We start from the raw sequence: 22,467 nt of genomic DNA, 5'->3' as shown, positions 1-22,467 counted from the left end.
TATTATTATTATTATTATTATTATTACTATTTACTCTTACTGGTTTTTGTTGAAAGGCCTCTTCAAAGTGGTGGATAATTTTGTCAAGAAATATGTTGAATTTCATGTTGACATTATTGGCTGTCTACCTATCTGTCCACTTTTCTTTACTAAGGAGGGCATTTAGTTTGTTGAAGTTCTCTTGGGTGAAAAACTTTAAAGTTTTAGGTGGGACTGGGTATGAGGTATGTTTGCTCTCATCAACCTATAGAATGACAGCTTGGTGGTTGCTGAATCCTGCACTGTATACTCGTAGAGTTGGGTTAAGTTTATTTCTATTTGCAAAAATTTGATCTAGAGCTGTCTTGGATGTTGGTGTTATTCTAGTGGGCTCATTTACAAGGCCATGCATTTTAAAAGTTTTTGCACTGTTAATCAATGTTTCCCTGTGTCTGTTGTGAGTGCGGAAGTCTATATTAAAGTCACCACATATAATCACATCTTGTTTCCACTGACTTATTTTGGACAGAAACAAGTCCATTTGTAACAGAAAATCAATAATACTACTGGAAGGGGGATGGTAAATTGTAGCTACAATTATATTTAGATTTGTAAGCATTATGGCTGCACATTCAAAGATCTTGTCTGTTCCTATTTCCTTTAAAGTAGGAAGTGGGCTATATTCAATGTGTCGATTGATGGAGATGCCAACACCACCATGTCCTTCATTTGATCTGGAGTAGTGTTAAGCTAATTTGAAGTATGGTAGTGAGATTAACTTAACTACATGAGTTCAGAGCCAGTGTTCTGCTAGGCATACTACTGAGATATCACTGAGTTCACTGGACAGCAAAATGCTTAAGTCATCAGTTTTGTTGCTCAAAGATTGTGCATTGTGATAACAGATTTTCAGGTCTGAGTGGGTTTTACTCAGAGGGGCTCGAAGTCATATTTACTGTGTCACTGACCTTTAGTTTAAATTGTGCTGTATTCCAGGTATGTTGACATCTGAGCAGCTATGCTGGTTCTGTTGGTTGTCCTTGGCAGCCGACTCATCTTCCAGGTGGGCCTGAAAAGTGTCCACATGCACTTCACACTGCTGAGGCATCGCATTGACATTTTGGAGGGACGTAATTCATAATATTCACTATCACATTATTGATCCTTTTTGAGGCATCAGGGGGTTTTGTGTTTCGTCTCTGTGACTTCATGACCCATTTGTCTAGTGCAGTTTGCACATTATGGTCGCTATTACTCTTTTTTATTTCCCATCTTGTTTGTCTTTATCCAATTGCATATAAGCATCTGTTTATGGTTTCTGAATTTTGGTTTCTTATTGTCCCCCAAAGTTGTCAGGAAGGCCAATCTACTGCAGGTAATCTCCTTGCCACATTTGTTTAGGTGTAAACCATGTGTTGTGAAGTGGTTTCTGGCTATTCTCTCTATTTCAAAGTTTGCAACAGTTCTTCTTTTGTATGCATGTTTTTCTAAAGTCAGGTGGAGGTTTGCAGTATCAACTTTACTACTTAAATTTTGAACATCATATGTCCTGGGTATAGAATGGATAATGATATTCATTTTGTGACTTAGAGTGAGTATTGGTGCCAATGGTTCTACCACATGTTTCAACATTAGATTCAGAGGTTTGTCTATGTCGTTAGAACCCACTATTATGTTCAAAGTACGAGGGCTATCCACAAAGTACATTACGTTTTGGAATTAAATACAAATAAAGTACTGGAAAAGTTTTTTATTATATACAGATGAAAGCCACACTTAAATACTACTTCTCTACATAGTTGACATTTAAATTAAGGTACTTATCATAGCGAGGGACGAGCTTGGAAATTCCTTAGTCGTAAAATTCGGCCACCTGCGCCTTCTACCACGTGGTTACCTCATTTAGGACAGAAAAGGTGTGATTTTTGTGGATTTCCCAGAAAGAGGCACTACAATAAACTCTCAAAAGTATTGCAAATTCTACACAACCTCAGAAAGAGCAATACAAAAGAAGCGCAGGGGAAAGTTGGGCTCAAAGATCTTGCTGATTCATGAGAACACCAAGGCCCACACGGCAAATGTCGCTCATGAAGTTCTCGAATCTTTTCACTGGGACTTGTTTCCTCCTCCACCTGACAGTCCCAACCTGGCACCGAGCCAGCAATGAAGAACTGGTTGGCTATGCAGTGTTTTGATGACGACGCACAGCTTCAAGAAGAGGTAACCTCGTGTTTGAAGGTGCAGGCGGCCAAATTTTATGACGAGGGAATGTCAAAGTTTGTCCATCGCTACAAGTTCCTTAATTTAAATGGCAACTAAGTAGAATAGTAGTATTTAAGTGTGGCTTTCATCTGTATATAATAAAAAATTTCCAATGCTTTATTTTTAATTGCAAATCATAACGTACTTTGGGGATAGACCTCGTATATACATCTACATGACTACTCTGCAATTCACATTTAAATGCTTGGCAGAGGGTTCATCGAACCACAATCCTACTATGTCTCTACTATTCCACTCCCGAACAGCGAGCGGGAAAAACGAACACCTAAACCTTTCTGTTCGAGCTCTGATTTCTCTTATTTTATTTTGATGATCATTCCTACCTATGTAGGTTGGGCTCAACAAAATATTTTCGCATTCGGAAGAGAAAGTTGGTGACGGAAATTTCGTAAAAAGGTCTCGCCACAACGAAAAACGTCTATGCTGTAATGACTTCCATCCTAACTCGTGTATCATATCTGCCACACTCTCTCCCCTATAACGTGATAATACAAAACGAGCTGCCCTTTTTTGCACCCTTTCGATGTCCTCCGTCAAACCCACCTGGTAAAGATCCCACACCGCGCAGCAATATTATAACAGTGGACGAACGAGTGTAGTGTAAGCTGTCTCTTTAGTGGACTTCTTGCATCTTCTAAGTGTCCTGCCAATGAAACGCAACTTTTGGCTCGCCTTCCCGACAATATTATCTGTGTGGTCCTTCCAACTGAAGTTGTTCGTAATTTTAACACCCAGGTACTTAGTTGAATTGACAGCCTTGAGAATTGTACTATTTATCGAGTAATCGAATTCCAACGGATTTCTTTTGGAACTCACGTGGATCATCTCACACTTTTCGTTATTTAGCGTCAACTGCCACCTGACACACCATACAGCAATCTTTTCTAAATCGCTTTGCAACTGATACTGGTCTTCGGATGACCTTACTAGATGGTAAATTACAGCATCATCTGCAAACAATCTAAGAGAACTGCTCAGATTGTCACCCAGGTCATTTATATAGATCAGGAACAGTAAAGGTCCCAGGACGCTTCCCTATGGAACACCTGATATCACTTCAGTTTTACTCGATGATTTGCCGTCTATTACTACGAACTGCGACCTTCCTGACAGGAAATCACGAATCCAGTCACACAACTGAGACGATACCCCTTAGCTCCGCAGCTTGATTAGAAGTCGCTTGTGAGGAACGGTGTCTAAAGCTTTCCGGAAATCTAGAAATACGGAATCAACTTGAGATCCCCTGTCGATAGCGGCCATTACTTCGTGCGAATAAAGAGCTAGCTGCGTTGCACAAGAGCGATGTTTTCTGAAGCCATGCTGATTACGTGTCAATAGATAGTTCCCTTCGAGGTGATTCATAATGATTGAATACAGTATATGCTTCAAAACCCTACTGTAGAACGACGTCAATGATATAGGTCTGTAGTTAAATGGATGACTCCTACTACCCTTCTTGAACACTAGTGCGACCTGCGCAATTTTCCAATCTGTAGGTACAGATCTATCGGTGAGCGAGCGGTTGTATATGAGTGCTAAGTAGGGAGCTATAGTATCAGTGTAATCTGAAAGGAACCTAATCGGTATACAATCTGGACATAAAGACTTGCCCGTATCAAGCGATTTGAATTGCTTTGCAACCCCTAAGGTATCTACTTCTAAGAAACTCATGCTAGCAGCTATTTGTGTTTCAAATTCTGGAATATTCCCTTCGTCTTCCCTGGTGAAGGAATTTTGGGAAACTGAGTTCAATAACTCCGCTTTAGCGGCACAATCATCGATAACAGTACCATCGGCACTACGCAGCGAAGGTATTGACTGCGTCTTGCAGCTTGTGTACTTTACATACGACCGGAATTACTTCGGATTTTCTACCAAATTTCGAGACAATGTTTCGTTGTGGAACCTATTAAAGGCATCTCGCATCGAAGTACGTGCCAAATTTCATGCGTCTGTAAGTTTTAGCCCATCTTCGAGATTTCACGTTCTTCTGAACTTCGCATGCTTTTTCCGTTGCCTCTGCAACAGCGTTCGGACCTTTTTTGTGTATCACGGGGGATCCGTTCCATCTCTTACCAATTCATGACGTATGAATATCTCAATTACTGTTGCTACTATATCTTTGAATTTGAGCCACATCTCGTCTACATTCGCATAGTCAGTTCGGAAGAAATGGAAATTGTCTTTTAGGAAGGCTTCTAGTGACACTTTATCCGCTTTTTTAAATAAAATTATTTTGTGTTTGTTTCTGATGGATTTGGAAGAAATGGTATTGAGCCTAGCTACAACGACCTTGTGATCACTAATCCCTCTATCAGTCATGATGCTCTCTATCAGCTCTGGATTGTTTGTGGCTAAGAGGTCAAGTGTGTTTTCGCAACCATTTACAATTCGCGTGGGTTCGTGGACTAACTGCTCGAAATAATTTTCGGAGAAAGCATTTAGGACAATCTCGGAAGACGTTTTCTGCCTACCACCGGTTTTGAACAAGTATTTTTGCCAATATACCGAGGGTAGGTTGAAGTCCCCCACCAACAATAACCGTTGAGTGGGGTATTTATTTGTTACGAGACTCAAACTTTCTCTGAACTGTTCAGCAACTGTATCATCGGAGTCTGGGGGTCGGTGGAAGGAGCCAATTATTAACTTAATTCGAATGTTAAGTATAACCTCCACCCATACCAATTCGCACGGAGTATCTACTTCGACGTCACTACAAGATAAACCACTACTGACAGACACAAACACTCCACCACCAATTTGGCCTAATCTATCTTTCCTGAACACCGTCTGAGACTTTGTAAAAATTTCTGCAGAACTTATTTCAGGCTTTATCCAGCTTTCTGTACCTATAACGATATCAGCTTCTGTGCTTTCTATTAGCGCTTGAAGCTCAGGGACTTTTCCAGCGCAACTACAACAATTTACATCTATAATTCCGACTGTTCCTTGATCCAAGCACGTCCTGTAATTGACATGCACCCTTTGACACTGCAGCCCACCCCGTAATTTCCCGAGGCCTTTTAACCTAAAAAACTGCCCAGTCCATGCCACACAGCCTCCGCTACCCGTGTAGCCGCCAGCTTAGTGTAGTGAGCTCCTGACCTATTCAGCGGAGCCCGAAACCCCACCACCCCATCGTGCAAGTCAAGGAATTTGCGGCCAACACGGTCGCAAAACTGTCTGAGCCTCTGATTCAGACCCTCCACCCGGCTCTGCACCAAAGGTCAGCAGTCGGTTCTGTCAATGATGCTGCAGGTGGTGAGATCTGCCTTCATCTCGTAAGCAAGACAAGCAGCCTTCACCAAATCAGATAGCCGCTGGAATCCAGAGAGAATTTCCTCAGATCAAAAGTTACACACGTCATTAGTGCCGAAATGTGCAACCACCTGCAGCTGGCTGCACCCTGTGCTCTTCATGGCATCCGGAAGGACCCTTTCCACATCAGGAATGACTCCTCCCGGAATGCACACGAAGTGCACACTGGATTTCTTCCCCTCCTTAGTCGCCGTATCCCTAAGGGGCCCCATTACGCGCCTAACATTGGAGCTGCCAACTACCAGTAAGCCCACCCTCTGCGATTGCACGGACCTTGAAGGCTGAGAATGATCCTCGGAAACAGGGCAGGCAGCTGCATCTGGCTCAGCCAGAGACAGTGCCTGAAACCGGTTTGTCAGACGCACCGCGGAGGCTTTCTGATCAGCCTCCGGGGACGCCTTTCGCTCCCTGCCACGCCTTGGAACGACCTCCCAATCAACCACAGGCGAGGGCTCAGCCCCACTGCGGGCAGCAACCGGGGCAACCACAGCGGCAGACCGATCTGGGGACAGACGGGACGAGGTTGACATTCCCGTGATACCCAAGTCCGGCTCCCCACAGTGGTGCCCATTGGCAACAGCCTCAAGCTGCGCGACTGAAGTCAGCGCCGATTGCAGCTGTGAGCGAAGGGATGCCAAGTCAGCCCTCATCCGAACACAGCAATCGCAGTCCCTGTCCATTCTAATCGATGCTGAACAACAGTTGCTGAAACAAGAGTCCATGCCTAGATAACGCAAATGAAACACGGAAAGAATGTATCAACTAACCTGTACAAATGCCTAACGACTGTGCGACAATCTGCTGAATTTACGATTACAGTAACTAAAACTCGAAATTGCACCTCCTATACGAAACTCTTACGCAATTTAAATACGAATCTACCAAGTAAACAATAAAGCGCGATGCTACCACTGTCAAATACTATAATACGCCTGAAATATATGAATTAAACAATGCAAGTACCCAAAAACACGCAAAGAAGCTAATTAAACTATCTAACAAGTAAGCAAGCTAGGGTTATACGACTTGCTGCTGCAGCTGCTTATCCAACGGCGGTAGGGAGCACGTGTACTGAAGTTTCTTTGTCAAATTTTCTGCGTTTTTATCGCCTTTTTAGTGGGGCACCAGGTTTACTATGCTTTTTACCTGATACAAGGGCCCTAGTTTGTCTTACAGTATTTGAGCACAGGCCCCTCCATCACTGTCACTTAATGTTATTACTTTCACTTTTTCCGATATTTTCTTGCTCTGTAACATTCCGGAATTTCTTTCACTTTTGTCCTGCACATACATTGGTGCTTGAGAAACTGTTCATCAGTGATTACTCGTACACTTTGTGGCAGATTGTTCACTTTGGGTTAATTTTTGTGTAAGATATTGTGCAACGTTAGACTGTAAATTGATCTTGCTAGCATCTTGCACCAGGTGGTTATCAGAAGTTACACTTTTAAAATCACTTTCTGGAACCATTTCGCATAGGTCTATCCCACATTAGCTTCGTTTTCATTGCAGTTTGTTCACATGCAGACTTTACAGAGCTATGATTACATGTGGTGCTAGACAACGCATGATTTCTGAGCATTGCATTCTGAGCATGATTTACAGCTTGACTATTTCTTGTACTACGCTGTCCTGTCAAACGCCAGTTTTTGTTACCGATATTTACATTCAAGGTGCGGATAAAGAGTTCATTGTTAGTTTTTTTACTGGTTACTGCCACTTCAAATTCATTACACTTCACTAATAGTTCATGATACTTAACCAGTAGGCTTTTATCCTTGTGGTTGAGGTCAATTGTTTCTTGTTTCAGCGACGTAATTATATGATCCTGCATTTTTAGAGTATTGTTTACTTTGGATTCAGTTGCTAGTATGATGCACTGGTGGCATGTCCACTGTTCTTGTCTGTTAAAGTATTTCAGGTTAACTTTAATGCACTTTTTGTGGTACCAGTAATTACAGTTAATACACAGAATACCTCGTATAACTCTTTTTGAACATGTTTTGCACTTACTACGGTCGAAATTCGTTAGAGCTGTTTGTATTCCTGCTTCACCTCTCTACAGGGAGTGCAGCAGGGAGCCGCTATTGGCCACCCAAACCCATGGTCATTTGTCCCACCTAATGTGGATGATCCATGCACAAGGGGAGAAATGTTGCTCAGGTAGCAATAACGTTAGTACTTCGTTGCAACACAAAAGGCACATGATAATGTTGTGCAAATGAATCAGCTTCCTAGTGCAAGCAACGTAAAAATGGTTCTTATATGATCTAAGGTTGTCACTAATATGAGAATCATTCTTTAAGGTGTCAGGTGAGCCCTGCAAATTGGACTGGTGATGTCCTCGATTCCAATGTTGTTGATGTGCTCAGTGGAAAAGTTGTCTATATAGCAGCAAAAAATATGGCAGTGCCATCCAGGAGGCACAGACCTGGAAGAATAATACAGTAATAAGGCCACATCATCATTGAAGAAGGATGGTGAGATGGAATGACCCTGGTAATAAGTTTCCAAAAACAAAGAAGTAATGAAAATAACACAAGAACAGAGATGTTCCTGAGCAGTCAAATTTAATAGTGTTTCTTTGCCACACAGATTGTGAGTAACAACATGCATCTAATGAAACACACTTCTAGTGAAGGCAAGATAGAGAATGCCTTGTTCCACTGGAATTTATTTGCTACAATGAGAACTATTCTTGAATCTCCAGTTCAGTCCTCAGTTGGTAACAACTGAGAAGCACTGCTGTAGGCACCTAAAGTGTAGGTTGCACTGGTGACGCCAATATAGAGGGCTGCATTCTTATTAAAACAGCCATGGCACACCGAAGTAGATAGTTGATATAGAGTTTGTGACCTGGGTTGGCTGGTAAGCTACTGTGCAGTGATCTATGAAGGGTGTACAGTGCAGGAATACTGGAAAATTGTCCAGTGTTATCGGCATCTGTACAGAAACTATACAGAGCCTGTCATGGACAAGATGAGTTGCACTGAGTTTGTTTCAGGCCCCCTAACATGCCAGCAACAAAGCACTTTGTTGAATTCCACAAGAAGGCATTGTAAGGTACCATCCAGATGGTACACCACACACTTCCTTCTCATTCCTATTATGTCTCCTACTCCATCCTGTTCCCATACCCATCAAAGCACTTCCTGCCTCACCTCTATGAAGAAAGAACCTGAGAAATACCCCACATCATCTGCCATGCCTGCTTGTGGCTGTATGTACCCATCTGTAAGTAAAGAATGAAGGGTTGCATTGTATTTGTTTCATGTGGCAGTTTGACTGCATGAACAGCAAAAATGTGGTAAGTGATAAACATTTCTTCTGTTACTTTGTGTGAGGTATTGCTGAGAAATATTCATAATAATTTGAAATTGGGGATGAAGTTTTCTGCAAGTAACTAAGTGCTCTCGTTATAAAATACTTGATGAATATAATATTTGCATATGCCTAAAGTGAGTGATGCTTTGTATACAGCCATACACACAGTTCCTAACTTGCCACAGTGAATTAATCCTGTAACATAAAGTTGTATTTTTCAATAAGCACGTTACTACAGGATTGTAAAATTTGGTCAATAATTATGTGAAATGTTGACTAAAAATTTATTTGCTCCTGGAAGTCTTCAGATAGCAGCCACGAACTGGAATAAAGTTTTGGCTTTATGGAACTTGGTTAGTAATGTTCACTGCTGTACATAATTGAGTGGATCAGATGCTCAGTCATTCACTGATCAGTAGGCACATTAAAAGATTGAAATTATTCTTTTCTTTATCATGCTATATAGTAACATTCTTAGTGAATCACCTGTTCGTTTTACCTTTGGAGACAAGGTTGTTTTTATATTAACACGCAATTTCTTTTCTTGTCAATCAGGCCCTGTCGAGGAGCAAAGTCCACCTCCTATTGCTCAGGTGAGTGAAACTATAGGGTAGCACCTGTGAGACTGGCAGAGCATGGGTGAGTTTCACCAGTAGCAAAACAAGTCTGGTTTTGTGGCATGTAATGAACATCACACTGTTTCCTGGCCTCCTCCTAGGGTGCTCACTAATTTCATCAGCCAAGGGTTTTCATCTCTTGTGTGTGCCGCCCTACACAACGTCATTGTAATTAATCAACTCCTATCTATGTATCCTATTCATCTCCACTTTCTTTCTCATTGTTTTCTGCACTCCACACCTTCCTGGCCCCTGCAACATATGCAACTTCGTTTACACTGGTTACCAAAATCCATTATCACAATAAAATTGTATACTGAACAATCCAAAAACTTTCTCAGACAATACTTTCATACTGGCTAATAACAGCTCAACTTCATGTTTTTCTCCTGATACAATGACAGTTGCCACTGTGCTTACAGATCTATGGGCTAGGCACATCACTGAACAAGAATGACGTAGCAAGGAATAAACCAAAAATGAGCAGGTACGGTGAAGCCTAATAATGCAACTATCGTTTTCCCATTCTGTAGAAATTCTTCATAAATTTGCAACAGAATTCATCCACAAGAGAAAAAATTTCTGAAGTGAAGAAAAGTTTAAATCAACTGTTTGAACTAAAATATGACTCTATTATTGCAGCCATTGTTTATTGGTAACATAGACATTGTGAAATATGTAATTTTACCCAAGTTTTAGGTTACACAGCAGTAGATATAACAACTAATTTGTCTAAAATATTTAGTTATTGCAACTACACAAGACGTACCTTCCTACATTAATAGCAGAGTCACTCTTCTTGCTATTATCATAGCCAGACAAACTTAAAAAAGTCTTCTTTGGATATTCTTGTGGCTATTTAATAGATATCTTGTGATTTTCATAGAGAGATCATCTTGGCTCTGGGTGTGAAGATTTTAACACATGTAGCTTAGTAATTCAATAAAACTAACTTCATGTTTGGTAGCTCATGTATCACAGATTGTGCTGAGTGAAGTAAAAGTAAGGGTGTAGCTACTTTTGTTTTTTGGGATTTGCTTCCAGTAATATTCAGATAGGTCTCTGATACATGAAATAGAATCACGTGATAAATATTTGGATGATCATCCAAATCTTGTACTGATTTCTGTTTGCTAATAGGTGTCCCTCCTGCAGTGATTATACGATGAATGTGCATGCTGTCTGTCATATAAATTTGACTATATAGTGTCTGCCACAAGGAGTGAAACTCTGAGGGCAAGGGCCCAATTCACATTAACCTATGCTACCATAGATATTGCAAACATATCTCAGAACTGATGACAATGTGTCTAATAATCCAAAGGGATCAAAAATGTTTGATGTGTCACACAGTAGTGTGTGTTTTGTGAATCTGTAGATATTAGGTGCTGCTTTGATATTGTTTACAATTTTGAAAATGATCATCAGCTGGGTGCTAGAATAAATCTGAAGTTCTAATATCCTCATCATTTTCAAGCAGAAAAAAAAAGTTGTCGCTTGCACCACTGAGGGAATACTTTTAAATAGTGTGGCACTGTTTCTGTACCATTTCCATAGTGAAAATCCACTTCTGATCAATATGTTCACGAGATCTTCCTGGAGCTCAATTTCAGCCCTTACTGTATCACAACCTGAGATAAAGTGGTCCATACTGAAATAAGTGAGAATCTTTGCTGCCTCACTCTGCTCACTCTCTTCGTGAGCTAATCGTATCAGACACTGTGCTGCAAGGAAGGGGGCACAAGTCATTGTGTATGTGCTGGTCCTTCATTGGTATTCGTGAGGTGGTGCAGATCTATCACACCTCCACAATATTCATTGGAAAGTGTAATCTTCAATTAGAACCAGAACTTGTCGATACATGTTCTCCATGTCTACTGTGAAGTCAATGCGTTCCATGTGGAAGTATAACCATACAGACTACAGATAATATTTCGTGGTTGTTCTACATCTTCATCTACATCCATACTCCGCAAGCCACCTGACGGTGTGTGGCGGAGGGTACCCTGAGTACCTCTATCATTTCTCCCTTCTATTCCACTCTCATATTGTTCGTAGAAAGGAGGATTGTCGGTATGCTTCTGTGTGGGTTCTAATCTCTCACATTTTATCCTCATGGTCTCTTATCGAGATATACATAGGAGGCAGCAATATACTGTTTGACACTTCGGTCAAGGTATGTCCTCGAAACTTTAACATAAGCCCATACCAAGCTACTGAGCGTCTCTTCTGCAGAGTCTTCCACTGGAGTTTATCTATCATCTTAGTAATGCTTTCGCGATTACTAAATGATCCTGTAAAGAAGCGCGCTGCTCTCCGCTGGATCTTCTCTATCTCTTCTATCAACCATATCTGGTGTGGATCCCACACTGCTGAGCAGTATTCAAGCAGTGGGTGAACAAGCGTACTGTAACCTACTTCCTTTGTTGTTGTATTGCATTTCCTTAGCATTCTTATAATGAATCTCAGTCTGGCATTTGTTTTACCGATGATAAACTTTATATGATCATTCCATTTTAAATCACTCCTAATGCGTACTCCCAGATAATTTATGGAATTAACTGCTACCAGTTGCTGACCTGCTATTTTGTAGCTAAATGATAAGGGATCTATCTTTCTATGTATTTGCAGCACATTCCACTTGTCTACATTGAGATTCAATTGCCATTCCGTGCACCATGCGTCAATTCGCTGCAGATCCTCCTGCATTTCAATACAATTTTTCATTGTTGCAACCTCTCGATACACCTCAGCATCATCTGCAAAAAGCCTCAGGGAACTTCCGATATCATCCACCAGGTCATTTATGTATATTTTGAATAGCAACGGTCCTATGACACTCCCCTGCAGCACACCTGAAATCACTCTTACTTCGGAAGGCTTCTCTCCATTGAGAATGACATGTTGCGTTCTGTTATCTAGGAACTCCTCAATCCAATCACACAATTGGTCTGATAGTCCATATGCTCTTACTTTGTTCATTAAACGACTGTGAGGAACTGTGTCAAACGCAATGCGGAAGTCAAGAAACACGGCATCTACCTGTGAACCCGTGTCTATGGCCCTCTGAGTCTCGTGGATGAATAGTGCGAGCTGGGTTTCACATGACCGTCTTTTTCAAAACCCATGCTGGTTCCTACTGAATACTTTTCTAGTCTCCATAAAAGTCATTATACTTGAAGATAATACATGTTCCAAAATTCTACAACTGATCAACGTTAGAGATATAGGTCTATAGTTCTGCACATCTGCTCGACGTCCCTTCTTGAAAACGGGGATGACCTGTGCCCTTTTCCAATCCTTTGGAACGCTTCGCTCTTCTGGAGAACTATAGTATTCCACTGCAATAAGGGGGGCAAGTTCCTTCGCGTACTCTGTGTAAAATCGAACTGGTATCCCATCAGGACCAACGGCCTTTCCTCTCTTGAGCAATTTTGTTTCTCTATCCCTCTGTCATCTATTTTGATATCTACCATTTTGTCAACTGTGTGACATCTAGAGAAGGAAGTACAGTGCAGTCTTTCTCTGTGAAACAGCTTTGGAAGAAGACATTAAGTATTTTGGCCTTTAGTCTGTCATCCTCTGTTTCAGTACCATTTTCTGCCATTTCAGTACATAGAACTTTACTTTCAAATTCATTGAATGCCTCTTGCATGGCCCCCCTCATATTAAATTTTGCTTCACGTAATTTTTGTTTGTCTGGAAGCCTTTGGCTATGTTCATGTTTGCTGTGAAGTTCCCTTTGCTTCTGCAGCAGTTTTCTAAATCCGTTGTTGTACCTAGGTGGCTGTTTTCCATCTCTTATGATCTTGCTTGGCACATACTCATGTAACGCATATTAGATGATGGTCTTGAACTTCGTTCACTGATCCTCAAAATTATCTGTACTTGAGACAAAACTTATGTGTTGAGCTGTCAGGTACTCTGAAATCTGCTTTTTGTCAGTTTCACTGAACAGAAAATTCTTCTTACCTTATTTAATATTTCTATTTACAGCTGAAATTATCGATGCAGAAACCACTTTATAATCGCTGATTCCCTGTTCTGTGTTAACCTTTGTCACCAAAGGTCTAATATGTTGTTGCCACAAGTTGGTTCTCTGTTTATCTGAAAACTACCGGGAGCAGTTTAAGCACTTTAAAGAATTTCACTGTATTCTTTGTCCCAGCCACCCGTTATGAACCTTTGAGACTCCCTGTCTATATTGGGCAAATTAAAATCTCCACCCAGAACTATAACATGGTGGGGAAATCTACTCGAAACATTTTCCAAATTATTCTTGAGGTGCTGAGCCACAACAGCTGCTGAGCCCGGGGGCCTACAGAGACAACCAATTACCATCTCTGAGCCTGCTTTAACTGTGACCTTCACCCAGATCATTTCACAGTTCGAATCTCCGTCAATTTCTTTCGATACTATCGCACTTCTTATCGCTATAAACACGCCTCCCCCTTCACTGTCCAGCCTGTTTCTGTGGTATACATTCCAATCTGAGTTTAGGATTTCATTACTGTTTACATGTGGTTTCAGCCAACTTTCTTTCCCTAGTACTATATGGGCGTTGTGACCGTTTATTAATGAAAGCAGTTCTATGTACTTTCTATAGACTCTCCTGCAGTTTACTATTAGCACATGAATAATGTTATTCCCTGTTGCATTTTGCCTACTCCTGCCATGCCGTGTCTCAGGTGGTGTCTTGTCGGGAATTCTCTAACATAGAAAAACCCCATGTGCACTCCAAACGTACTCCGCTTCCGGCGTGTAGTGCACGCCTGACGTATTCATGGGGACCCTACATTTCTTCACCCGATAGCGGAGGTCGAGAAATTTGCACCCCAGCTCTCCGCAGAATCGTCTGAGCCTCTGGTTTAAGCCTTCCACTCGGCTCCAAACCAGAGGACCGTGATCGGTTCTGGGAACGATACTACAAATAGTTAGCTGTGATTCCGCCCCATGAGCAAGGCTTTCCACCTTCACCAACTCCGCCAACCGCCTGTATGAACTGAGGATGACCTCTGAACCCAGACAGCAGGAGTCATTGGTGCCGACATGAGCAACAATTTGCAATCGGGTGCACCCAATGCTCTCTATCGCTGCTGGTAGGGCCTCCTCCACATCTCAAATGAGACCCCCAGCAAGCAGACAGAGTGAACACCGACCTCCTTCCCCGACCTTTCCGCTATTTCCCTAAGGGGCTCCATCACCCGCCTAATGTTGGAGCTCCCAATAACTAATAAACTCCTCCACCCGTGTGCCTGCTCGGACCTTGCTAAAGGAGCAGCCACATGTCCACTCACAGGCTGTGTGGGCAATGCCACGTGGCCAGCCTCCACATTGACCCTCCGCCTCGTGCTCTGTGAACGCCGCTGAACCCGCCACTCCCCTTAGGGAGAGGGTTACCCAACCGCGCCCGGTACCCACGGAGATGTCTCGACAGCAGGGACAGTGGGTGAAGCATGTAACACCTGGGGTGTACATTGCGACTCACCAGACTCCCCACTGCCGCTACACTCTGAGGCAGCAGCCTGAAAACGGCTGACCGCGGCCATCAACATGCCCACCTGTTCTTGAAAAGTGGCCAGCTCCTCCTGTGTCCGTACACAGCAGTCACACATCATATTCATCCTAAGGAATCAATTTACTGAAGAGAGTTAATCAACTTTTAACGAGACTGCTAATTCACTAAAGGCAGCTGATTATTGACTAAACTATGATTGCTAGACACTTCTTGTAGAAAACAATGAAAATAGCACTACCTCTCTCTGACCTGTATTGAAAACAAACACTAACACTACTCTCACTATAGCTGACTAAACGGACTCTCTCTGACTGTATTAAAAACAAACACAAAATCTATGGAACACTATTACTAGCACTAGACAATTGAAAAGCTTCTTAAAACCAAAAACACACCAAAGAAGAAGTGACAAGTAAGAAAAATACAGTTATTACTTATATTAAGGTAGCTAGCTGCACAGCAGACGTGAAGCAGATGGCGGTTAGGGCGACACTGTTCCTACCATTGGAAGACTGTTCCCACCATTGGAAGGCTGTTCCCACCATTGGAAGGCTGTTCCCACCATTGGAAGGCTGTTCCCACCATTGGAAGGCTGTTCCCACCATTGGAAGGCTGTTCCCACCATTGGAAGGCTGTTCCCACCACTGGAAGGCTGTTCCCACCACTGGAAGGCTGTTCACACCACTGGAACTCTGTTCCCACCACTGGAACTCTGTTCCCACCACTGGAAGGCTGTTCCCACCACTGGAAGGCTGTTCCCACCACTGGAAGGCTGTTCCCACCACTGGAAGGCTGTTCCCACCACTGGAAGGCTGTTCCCACCACTGGAAGGCTGTTCCCACCACTGGAAGGCTGTTCCCACCATCGGACGACTGTTGAGTGACAAATTCGTATTCCATTTGGCAAGACAATCAAACATTACTCTTGCTTTAGTAGCTAAGCTAGTTTTTTAAAGATATCTGATGTGGCATGTAATATGAAATGGCATCTGTTATGATTACTATTACCATATGTCTTAAATCTTCATACATCCCCATGAACTCTGTGTAGCTTTCGACAAACTTTGATTGTCTTGCTAGTTCCTGTTCAGTTTAAGAGAAGCATTTTGATTCATTGTGGAAAGACTTGCATAACAAACTCAGCTCTTCCTGAAATGGAAGATGAACAATGAATCTATCTTTTGAATCTTCAGTTTTTTTTTTCCTTTTTTTTTTTTTTTTTTTTTTTTTTTCTCCAGGAAATGTGAATCACATTGCTGCTCTTCTTCTGTTATAAAGACATTGATACCTCATAACTTGGGTTGAAACAGCTTTAAGGAAAAGAAATTGAATGTCAACTCGCATATTTTGTCAATTACTTTATGTGATTCACTTTATTACATACCGAAATTATTATTATTATTATTATTATTATTATTATTATTATTATTATTATTATTACAATTTACTAACTTTTTTAAAAATCACAATACTCACAGTTGAAACTTGAACAGGATTAATTAATTAGAAACCATATTTTGTCAATTGTACCATTTTGCAAAGGACTTGAAATTGGAAGTACACAGATTACAAAACTAGGAAACGTCACACCAATTGGGCAGGTTCAACAAAAAATTTTATCAGTCAAATGAACTACAATTACAGGCAGAAAATGAGCTAACAACTTGCAGCTTTTGTACCTGTTACACAATTGAATAACATTCATCCAAATACAGGAAGATTCACAAGTCACACAACTGATTGTAGCTCTTGGACAGCTGCTTAGTATTGTATAACACTTAAGAGAAAGAAACAAAAGCCCATAAGAAGTAACCCATGAATTGCAGACAAACATTAAAAAATGACCTTTATAAATATACAATCTACCAAAATTCAGAGCACGCTGAGAGCTACAGCAGAGAGCCATCAGAGTCAACAAGAAACAAGCAGCCAAATTCCCCAAGTGGAGTTAGGTAATGACTATTCACCGAGGTAACAATTGACAGTTTATACTTTTATGTCAAATGAGCAACTTCACTTCCCTTGAGCCACAACAGGGTGACTAGTAGGGCAGTAGACAGCCGTTCAATCTGGGTGCCACATGAAGAAGGAAGTGCCACCATGGCAAAGTGCAAACATATTTCTGCTCTATGCCAAGGGAACTGAAAATCATGATTTTCTGCTGACACATATCAATGGAATCAGTAATCTGCACAAATAAAGATTCACACAAAAAGGGCCAGGAAGTAGAAAATATGAAAGACTGGCAGAACTGGCTAGCAATATAAATTAACACTCTTTAAAATTTGTATTATTCAGAAGCAAATGTTTCAACAAGTTTTGATACATTAGCTCAAGCAAAAACATGTACCGAGATTGCTTTGCCTCTGACACAGGTAGTGTTGGAGTAGATTTCCTTCATGAGACTTAAAACATGGAATACTCTCGCACTTGCATGATGCATGACGCAGAACACAAAGTGCAATTCATAATATTGACAGATGATCAAGCACTGAATCACTCATAGGTGCATTATTATTGCAGACACAATTCTAAACAACACGGACAGGAACTTACTCAAATATAACAAAACAACTCAAAATGTGACTCAGTTGTGAAGGAGCAGAGCCTTGCAGGATACCAGCCAGGGTATTATTGTATCAGCGGCATCTTGGGACACACATGCACACATGAACAATTGCACATGTGCATCAATCAAAGATTTTCACTTGTGACACTCAATCGAATCAATATCAACAGTCTAAGTAGTTAGTGATGCCAGTGGAATGCTGTGCCCTGAGATTAGAGATATTGTGGCTCAGACATGATTTGACCCTTCTGACCTTCACAGTTTCTTCAAGAAACACGGCCTAAGTTTTCACAGAACACAACACAAATGGCTACCTTGACAAAATTTTTTGTTCTACCAATTGATACTGCTTTGACATACATAACCCAAAAAGGTTCTGTCTTTTGAAGCGCATGATGATCAGTTCCTATGGAGAGTGCTTGCCTTCTGAATGTACAGACAAACTTCTGCTCCCAACATCATATTGATCTTGCAAGGTGACCAAAATTCTGGATAAACAATTTTTATACTCACCAAATCTGAGACATTGGGATTGAGATGAGATGTCAGTTATCTCCAGCATCATTAAACAGACAGAAGGTAAAATGAAGACGCTTATACAGGAGTCTACTTGAACAGATATCCACTGTTTTGTTTCTGGTATGTTTCCATCTGTTCCCTGAATGGGTGCTCTACTTTGCCATTTGTGAAGTCAGAGGCACTGTGCACGTGCTTCAGATATAAATCGTGCCTGCAAGTATGAACTGAGAGAGCATAAGTTTTTCATGTGCCACTGCTATCTTTTAACCATATTGCCACTGTTGTAAGCAGCAATTGTTTTTGCCAGGGATGACTTAAGTGAGCAATAACACAATGTACTTGATGGATGTATACCATTGTGTTTGTGTTTTATGTCACTTGGACAGTCGTACCTTGTTCCACTTTGTGTGTTTTGTTTCTGTGTGGTGTCATTTTTGACAAGCATGACAGCATGCAGATGTGCAACTAGAAGTCCTATGGACACCCTTCAGGCAATTGGGCAAAACACTTTGTTGAGCATCATAATAGGTTTGTATTCACTACACATGGCTTGTCTGAATTTTCTGTATTTCAGCAAAGTATCAGGCAAGTGGCACATGACAAATGCAGCACTAACAGGTACTATATTCATCTCAAATGGGCAAAGTGCTTGGCATTGCAAGTGGTCTGATGTTTATTCCCATATGTGCTGTGCCATATCGGTCTGTAGCCTTCACGATTTCAGATTTGCTTTTATTTTAGAGAAAAGCTTATCTCTCTCCTAATGTCAGAAAGCTTTTGAAACTCCAGTGGGATTTAAATTCTGTTCTTACAGACTGGTCAACAATTTCTGCAAATAGATGAGATACAATTATGTCTTGCAAGGATACAATTAGTTGTAATACCATCAGCACATGAGTATTGTTTGAAGTAGTCCATGAAATTTACTTGCACCGTTCCCGTTTACTAAAGGAAGCACCAACAGGTTTTCCAGATGTGCTCCCACAATCAATCTCGGATTATTCTATGTATTGCAAACCGTGTCAAAAGCTGGATTAAAATTAATGCTAGTCACCAGAAAATGGGTGTTTATATTGCGAGCAGCACATATTACTGAATTAAGAAAATGGTTATTTTAGCAGTGATTTATGAATCCTCATTATTTACCACAAGACTCACGAAAGTCACAAAAATGCCTGCACTGCTTTATATAACCTTTGAATGATGGCAATTTCATGATGGGAAACTTGATGGTACATTATGATGCACTAAAGTCAGATCCCTCGCTGGGATCTCACAGTTGTTTAGTGACTTCACACGTGGCGCAGATGGGGCAATACAGCCAGTTCTTCTTCACTGCCTGCATTTGTCAACCTCCACTCCCTCTCTATCCTTGCTCATTCTCCAATGCCCTCTCCTTCTCCTTTCTCAGTGTTCAGATTCAAATTGACATGGCTATCCACCTGCTTTCCTGTATTGTTCACAATTTTGTTCCTTTTGCCTGTTCATTCATACTTTTTGGTGTTTAGGTCCCCACTTTAGGTTTGACCTCCACTTCAAAATTTCCTGTTTTTCAGTGTGAGCCACTTACGGAACAACTCCCTCCCTGGCATCTGTGATGCGGCTGTTATGTACCCATATGGGTGAGCCCCCTGACAACACAGGGATCACACTCCTAATTCTTCAGTTGTTCTTTCCACATGTATGGCAAGTAGTGTTTTATCTCCCTCTCGGAGGATTGGAAACCCTGGCAGCAGCTGTTGTCAGACGGCCCTTCTTGTGGGTGGGTGACACTCCTGTGGAGAGCCCATGGTCAGAGTGGCTGCTATTGGGGGGGGGGGGATGCTTGACGCACGAAGCATATTGAGTTACCAAGTTCTTTCTGATCTCAGAAGGAAGTTTCTATGAATTGTGAACAATCATTGAATGCAACTTCATATTAGACAGCAACTTTTCCTTTTCTGTCTACACCATTGGAGTAGGGCCTGGCTACCCTACCTTTTCTCACATTTGATAGAGAGATGCTACTGTCAAAGATCAGCAAAACAACACATTCTGAACACACTGCACTGTTACCAGTGTGATCATTTTGACCACACTGTAATGTCCTGGTGACACCCAGCCAACTGTGTAACCTGGCTGCCTCTTCCTCCCTGCTTCAAAAGTTGTAATGGTGACCATGCCATCTCCTCCTTCCATGTACCTTGATGATAGAGCATCCGTGAAATCTGGGTTAAGGAAAGAGGTGCCCTTCCAGGTCATTTGAAAATTGTCGGCTTCTCAGTAATCCTGTGTTCTACCATCAGGCAGTTCCAGTATTTCTTGCTATGTCTCAGTTCATGAAGGACATGGACATCCAGACATGTGATGAGAAATACAGCACTTTGGTTGTAAAAACACCCAGTGTCATAGTAGCAGCCCATCTCTGTCTCCTTCTGCTCCTCCGTCTCCTCCTTCTGCTCTTCCCCCGTCTCCTCCTTCTGCTCTTCCCCCGTCTCCTCCTCCTGCTCTTCCCCCGTCTCCTCCTCCTGCTCTTCCCCCGTCTCCTCCTTCTGCTCTTCCCCCGTCTCCTCCTTCTGCTCCTCCCCCGTCTCCTCCTTCTGCTCCTCCCCCGTCTCCTCCTTCTGCTCCTCCCCCGTCTCCTCCTTCTGCTCCTCCCCCGTCTCCTCCTTCTGCTCCTCCCCCGTCTCCTCCTTCTGCTCCTCCCCCGTCTCCTCCTTCTGCTCCTCCCCCGTCTCCTCCTTCTGCTCCTCCCCCGTCTCCTCCTTCTGCTCCTCCCCCGTCTCCTCCTCCTGCTCCTCCCCCGTCTCCTCCTCCTGCTCCTCCCCCGTCTCCTCCTTCTGCTCCTCCCCCGTCTCCTCCTTCTGCTCCTCCCCCGTCTCCTCCTTCTGCTCCTCCCCCGTCTCCTCCTTCTTCCCCCCCCCTCCGTCTCCTCCTTCTTCCCCCCCCCTCCGTCTCCTCCTTCTGCTCCTCCCCCGTCTCCTCCTTCTGCTCCTCCCCCGTCTCCTCCTTCTGCTCCTCCCCCGTCTCCTCCTTCTGCTCCTCCCCCGTCTCCTCCTTCTGCTCCTCCCCCGTCTCCTCCTTCTGCTCCTCCCCCGTCTCCTCCTTCTGCTCCTCCCCCGTCTCCTCCTTCTGCTCCTCCCCCGTCTCCTCCTTCTGCTCCTCCCCCGTCTCCTCCTTCTGCTCCTCCCCCGTCTCCTCCTTCTGCTCCTCCCCCGTCTCCTCCTTCTGCTCCTCCCCCGTCTCCTCCTTCTGCTCCTCCCCCGTCTCCTCACTCTGCTCCTCCCCCGTCTCCTCCTGTGCAAACAAGCCAAAAACTTTTGCCTCACAGGAAAAAATCATCTGCTACACAATTGACATTCCAGGAAGGATAGAAGGAACACTACCATGAAAACTTTCCATGTTCCTAAAGCCAACAAATATTTGAGTCTTCCTCTGCCAAACAGAAAGGCAAATGATCTGCTTATTTATTTGCTTGGAGATCCTCCTTGGTGGTGTTGTGACAAGATATCCTTGGCTGACTGACCTCCTTGTTGCTGGTATGCATCTCCAGACATTTTTCTGCTGTGGATTCCAAGGATGGACGGAATAGACAGAATGAGGATGCCAACACCTCTGTAGACCTCATAGAGGTGGATTCTCCAGCCTCTGTGACCTGCGCCAGTGAGCCTTCGAAAGCTGCCACTCGATAGCCACTGAGGTGACACACCTCCATTTTCTCCGTTTTCCCTTTCCTAATCATGGCACTCTTTTGGTGGCATGTTTGTGGCCTTTGAATCAACAAAGAGGATTTATGGCTGCTTTTGGAATCATAGCCTCTACTTGTTTTCTGCTTTCAGGAAACAAAATTGCATGCTCATGACCTGCTTTGAACTCTTATTTATTTCCAGTCTGCTTTGACATCCCCCCCAGACTCACACAATCACCCAGGGAAAGTTTCCATGTAATGCAGTGGAGTCATGTTTTTTATTAAGGATGAAGTTCATAGTCTTCCTGACTACTCAGCTTCTAGCTATTCCTGTCTGCCTTTTACTTCCTCACCTTGACTTTTCCATTTCTACTGTTTACATCCCTAAGTCACTGGACAGTCTGCTTCCAGCTTACTGGCCAACTCCCTCACCTGTTTCTCCTGCTCCCCTTGGGGCTCTCACAAAACCTGTCAGAAAGGTGCCCTCTTCGTTGACCTCCTGTCACCCCAACCTCATTTAGCTTCCTGTGGGAATACCCACATTTATTTCACACTCCATACACTCCTACCCCCATCTGGACCTCTCCTGCACTGCTGAATTTGCCCTGATGATTTCATATCATACACAATGATGAGATCATCAAGTTACCATTTCCCATTTGCCATCCATTTTC

At 42.6% G+C, this 22,467-nt stretch overlaps 1 protein-coding gene across 1 annotated transcript; it reads right to left on the bottom strand.

The window, feature by feature from the left end:
* Window positions 1-949: 949 nt before the first annotated feature.
* LOC126311053 (cilia- and flagella-associated protein 251-like) lies at window positions 950-21,820 on the bottom strand. Its single transcript, XM_049992124.1, has 5 exons — window positions 21,815-21,820; window positions 21,122-21,402; window positions 20,525-21,069; window positions 15,562-15,911; window positions 950-1,048 (listed from the first exon to the last, which is right to left on the bottom strand). Exons 1-5 carry the CDS (start codon window positions 21,818-21,820, stop codon window positions 950-952), a joined length of 1,281 nt encoding a protein of 426 aa, XP_049848081.1.
* Between the last annotated feature and the right edge of the window lie 647 nt (window positions 21,821-22,467).

Source organism: Schistocerca gregaria, unplaced genomic scaffold (assembly GCF_023897955.1).
Source record: "Schistocerca gregaria isolate iqSchGreg1 unplaced genomic scaffold, iqSchGreg1.2 ptg000396l, whole genome shotgun sequence".
Classification (NCBI taxonomy): Eukaryota; Metazoa; Arthropoda; class Insecta; order Orthoptera; family Acrididae; genus Schistocerca; species Schistocerca gregaria.
The sequence above is the reverse complement of the archived record's forward strand: the minus strand, read 5'-3'. Positions and strand labels throughout refer to the sequence as shown.

Coding starts and splice junctions, on each gene's coding strand:
- LOC126311053 (XM_049992124.1), bottom strand. Junction 15,912..20,524: donor GCAGAAGGAGACAGAGATGG/GCTGCTACTATG, acceptor GTCACTCAACAG/TCGTCCGATGGTGGGAACAG. Junction 1,049..15,561: donor GTGGGAACAGCCTTCCAATG/GTGGGAACAGTC, acceptor GACACTTTTCAG/GCCCACCTGGAAGATGAGTC.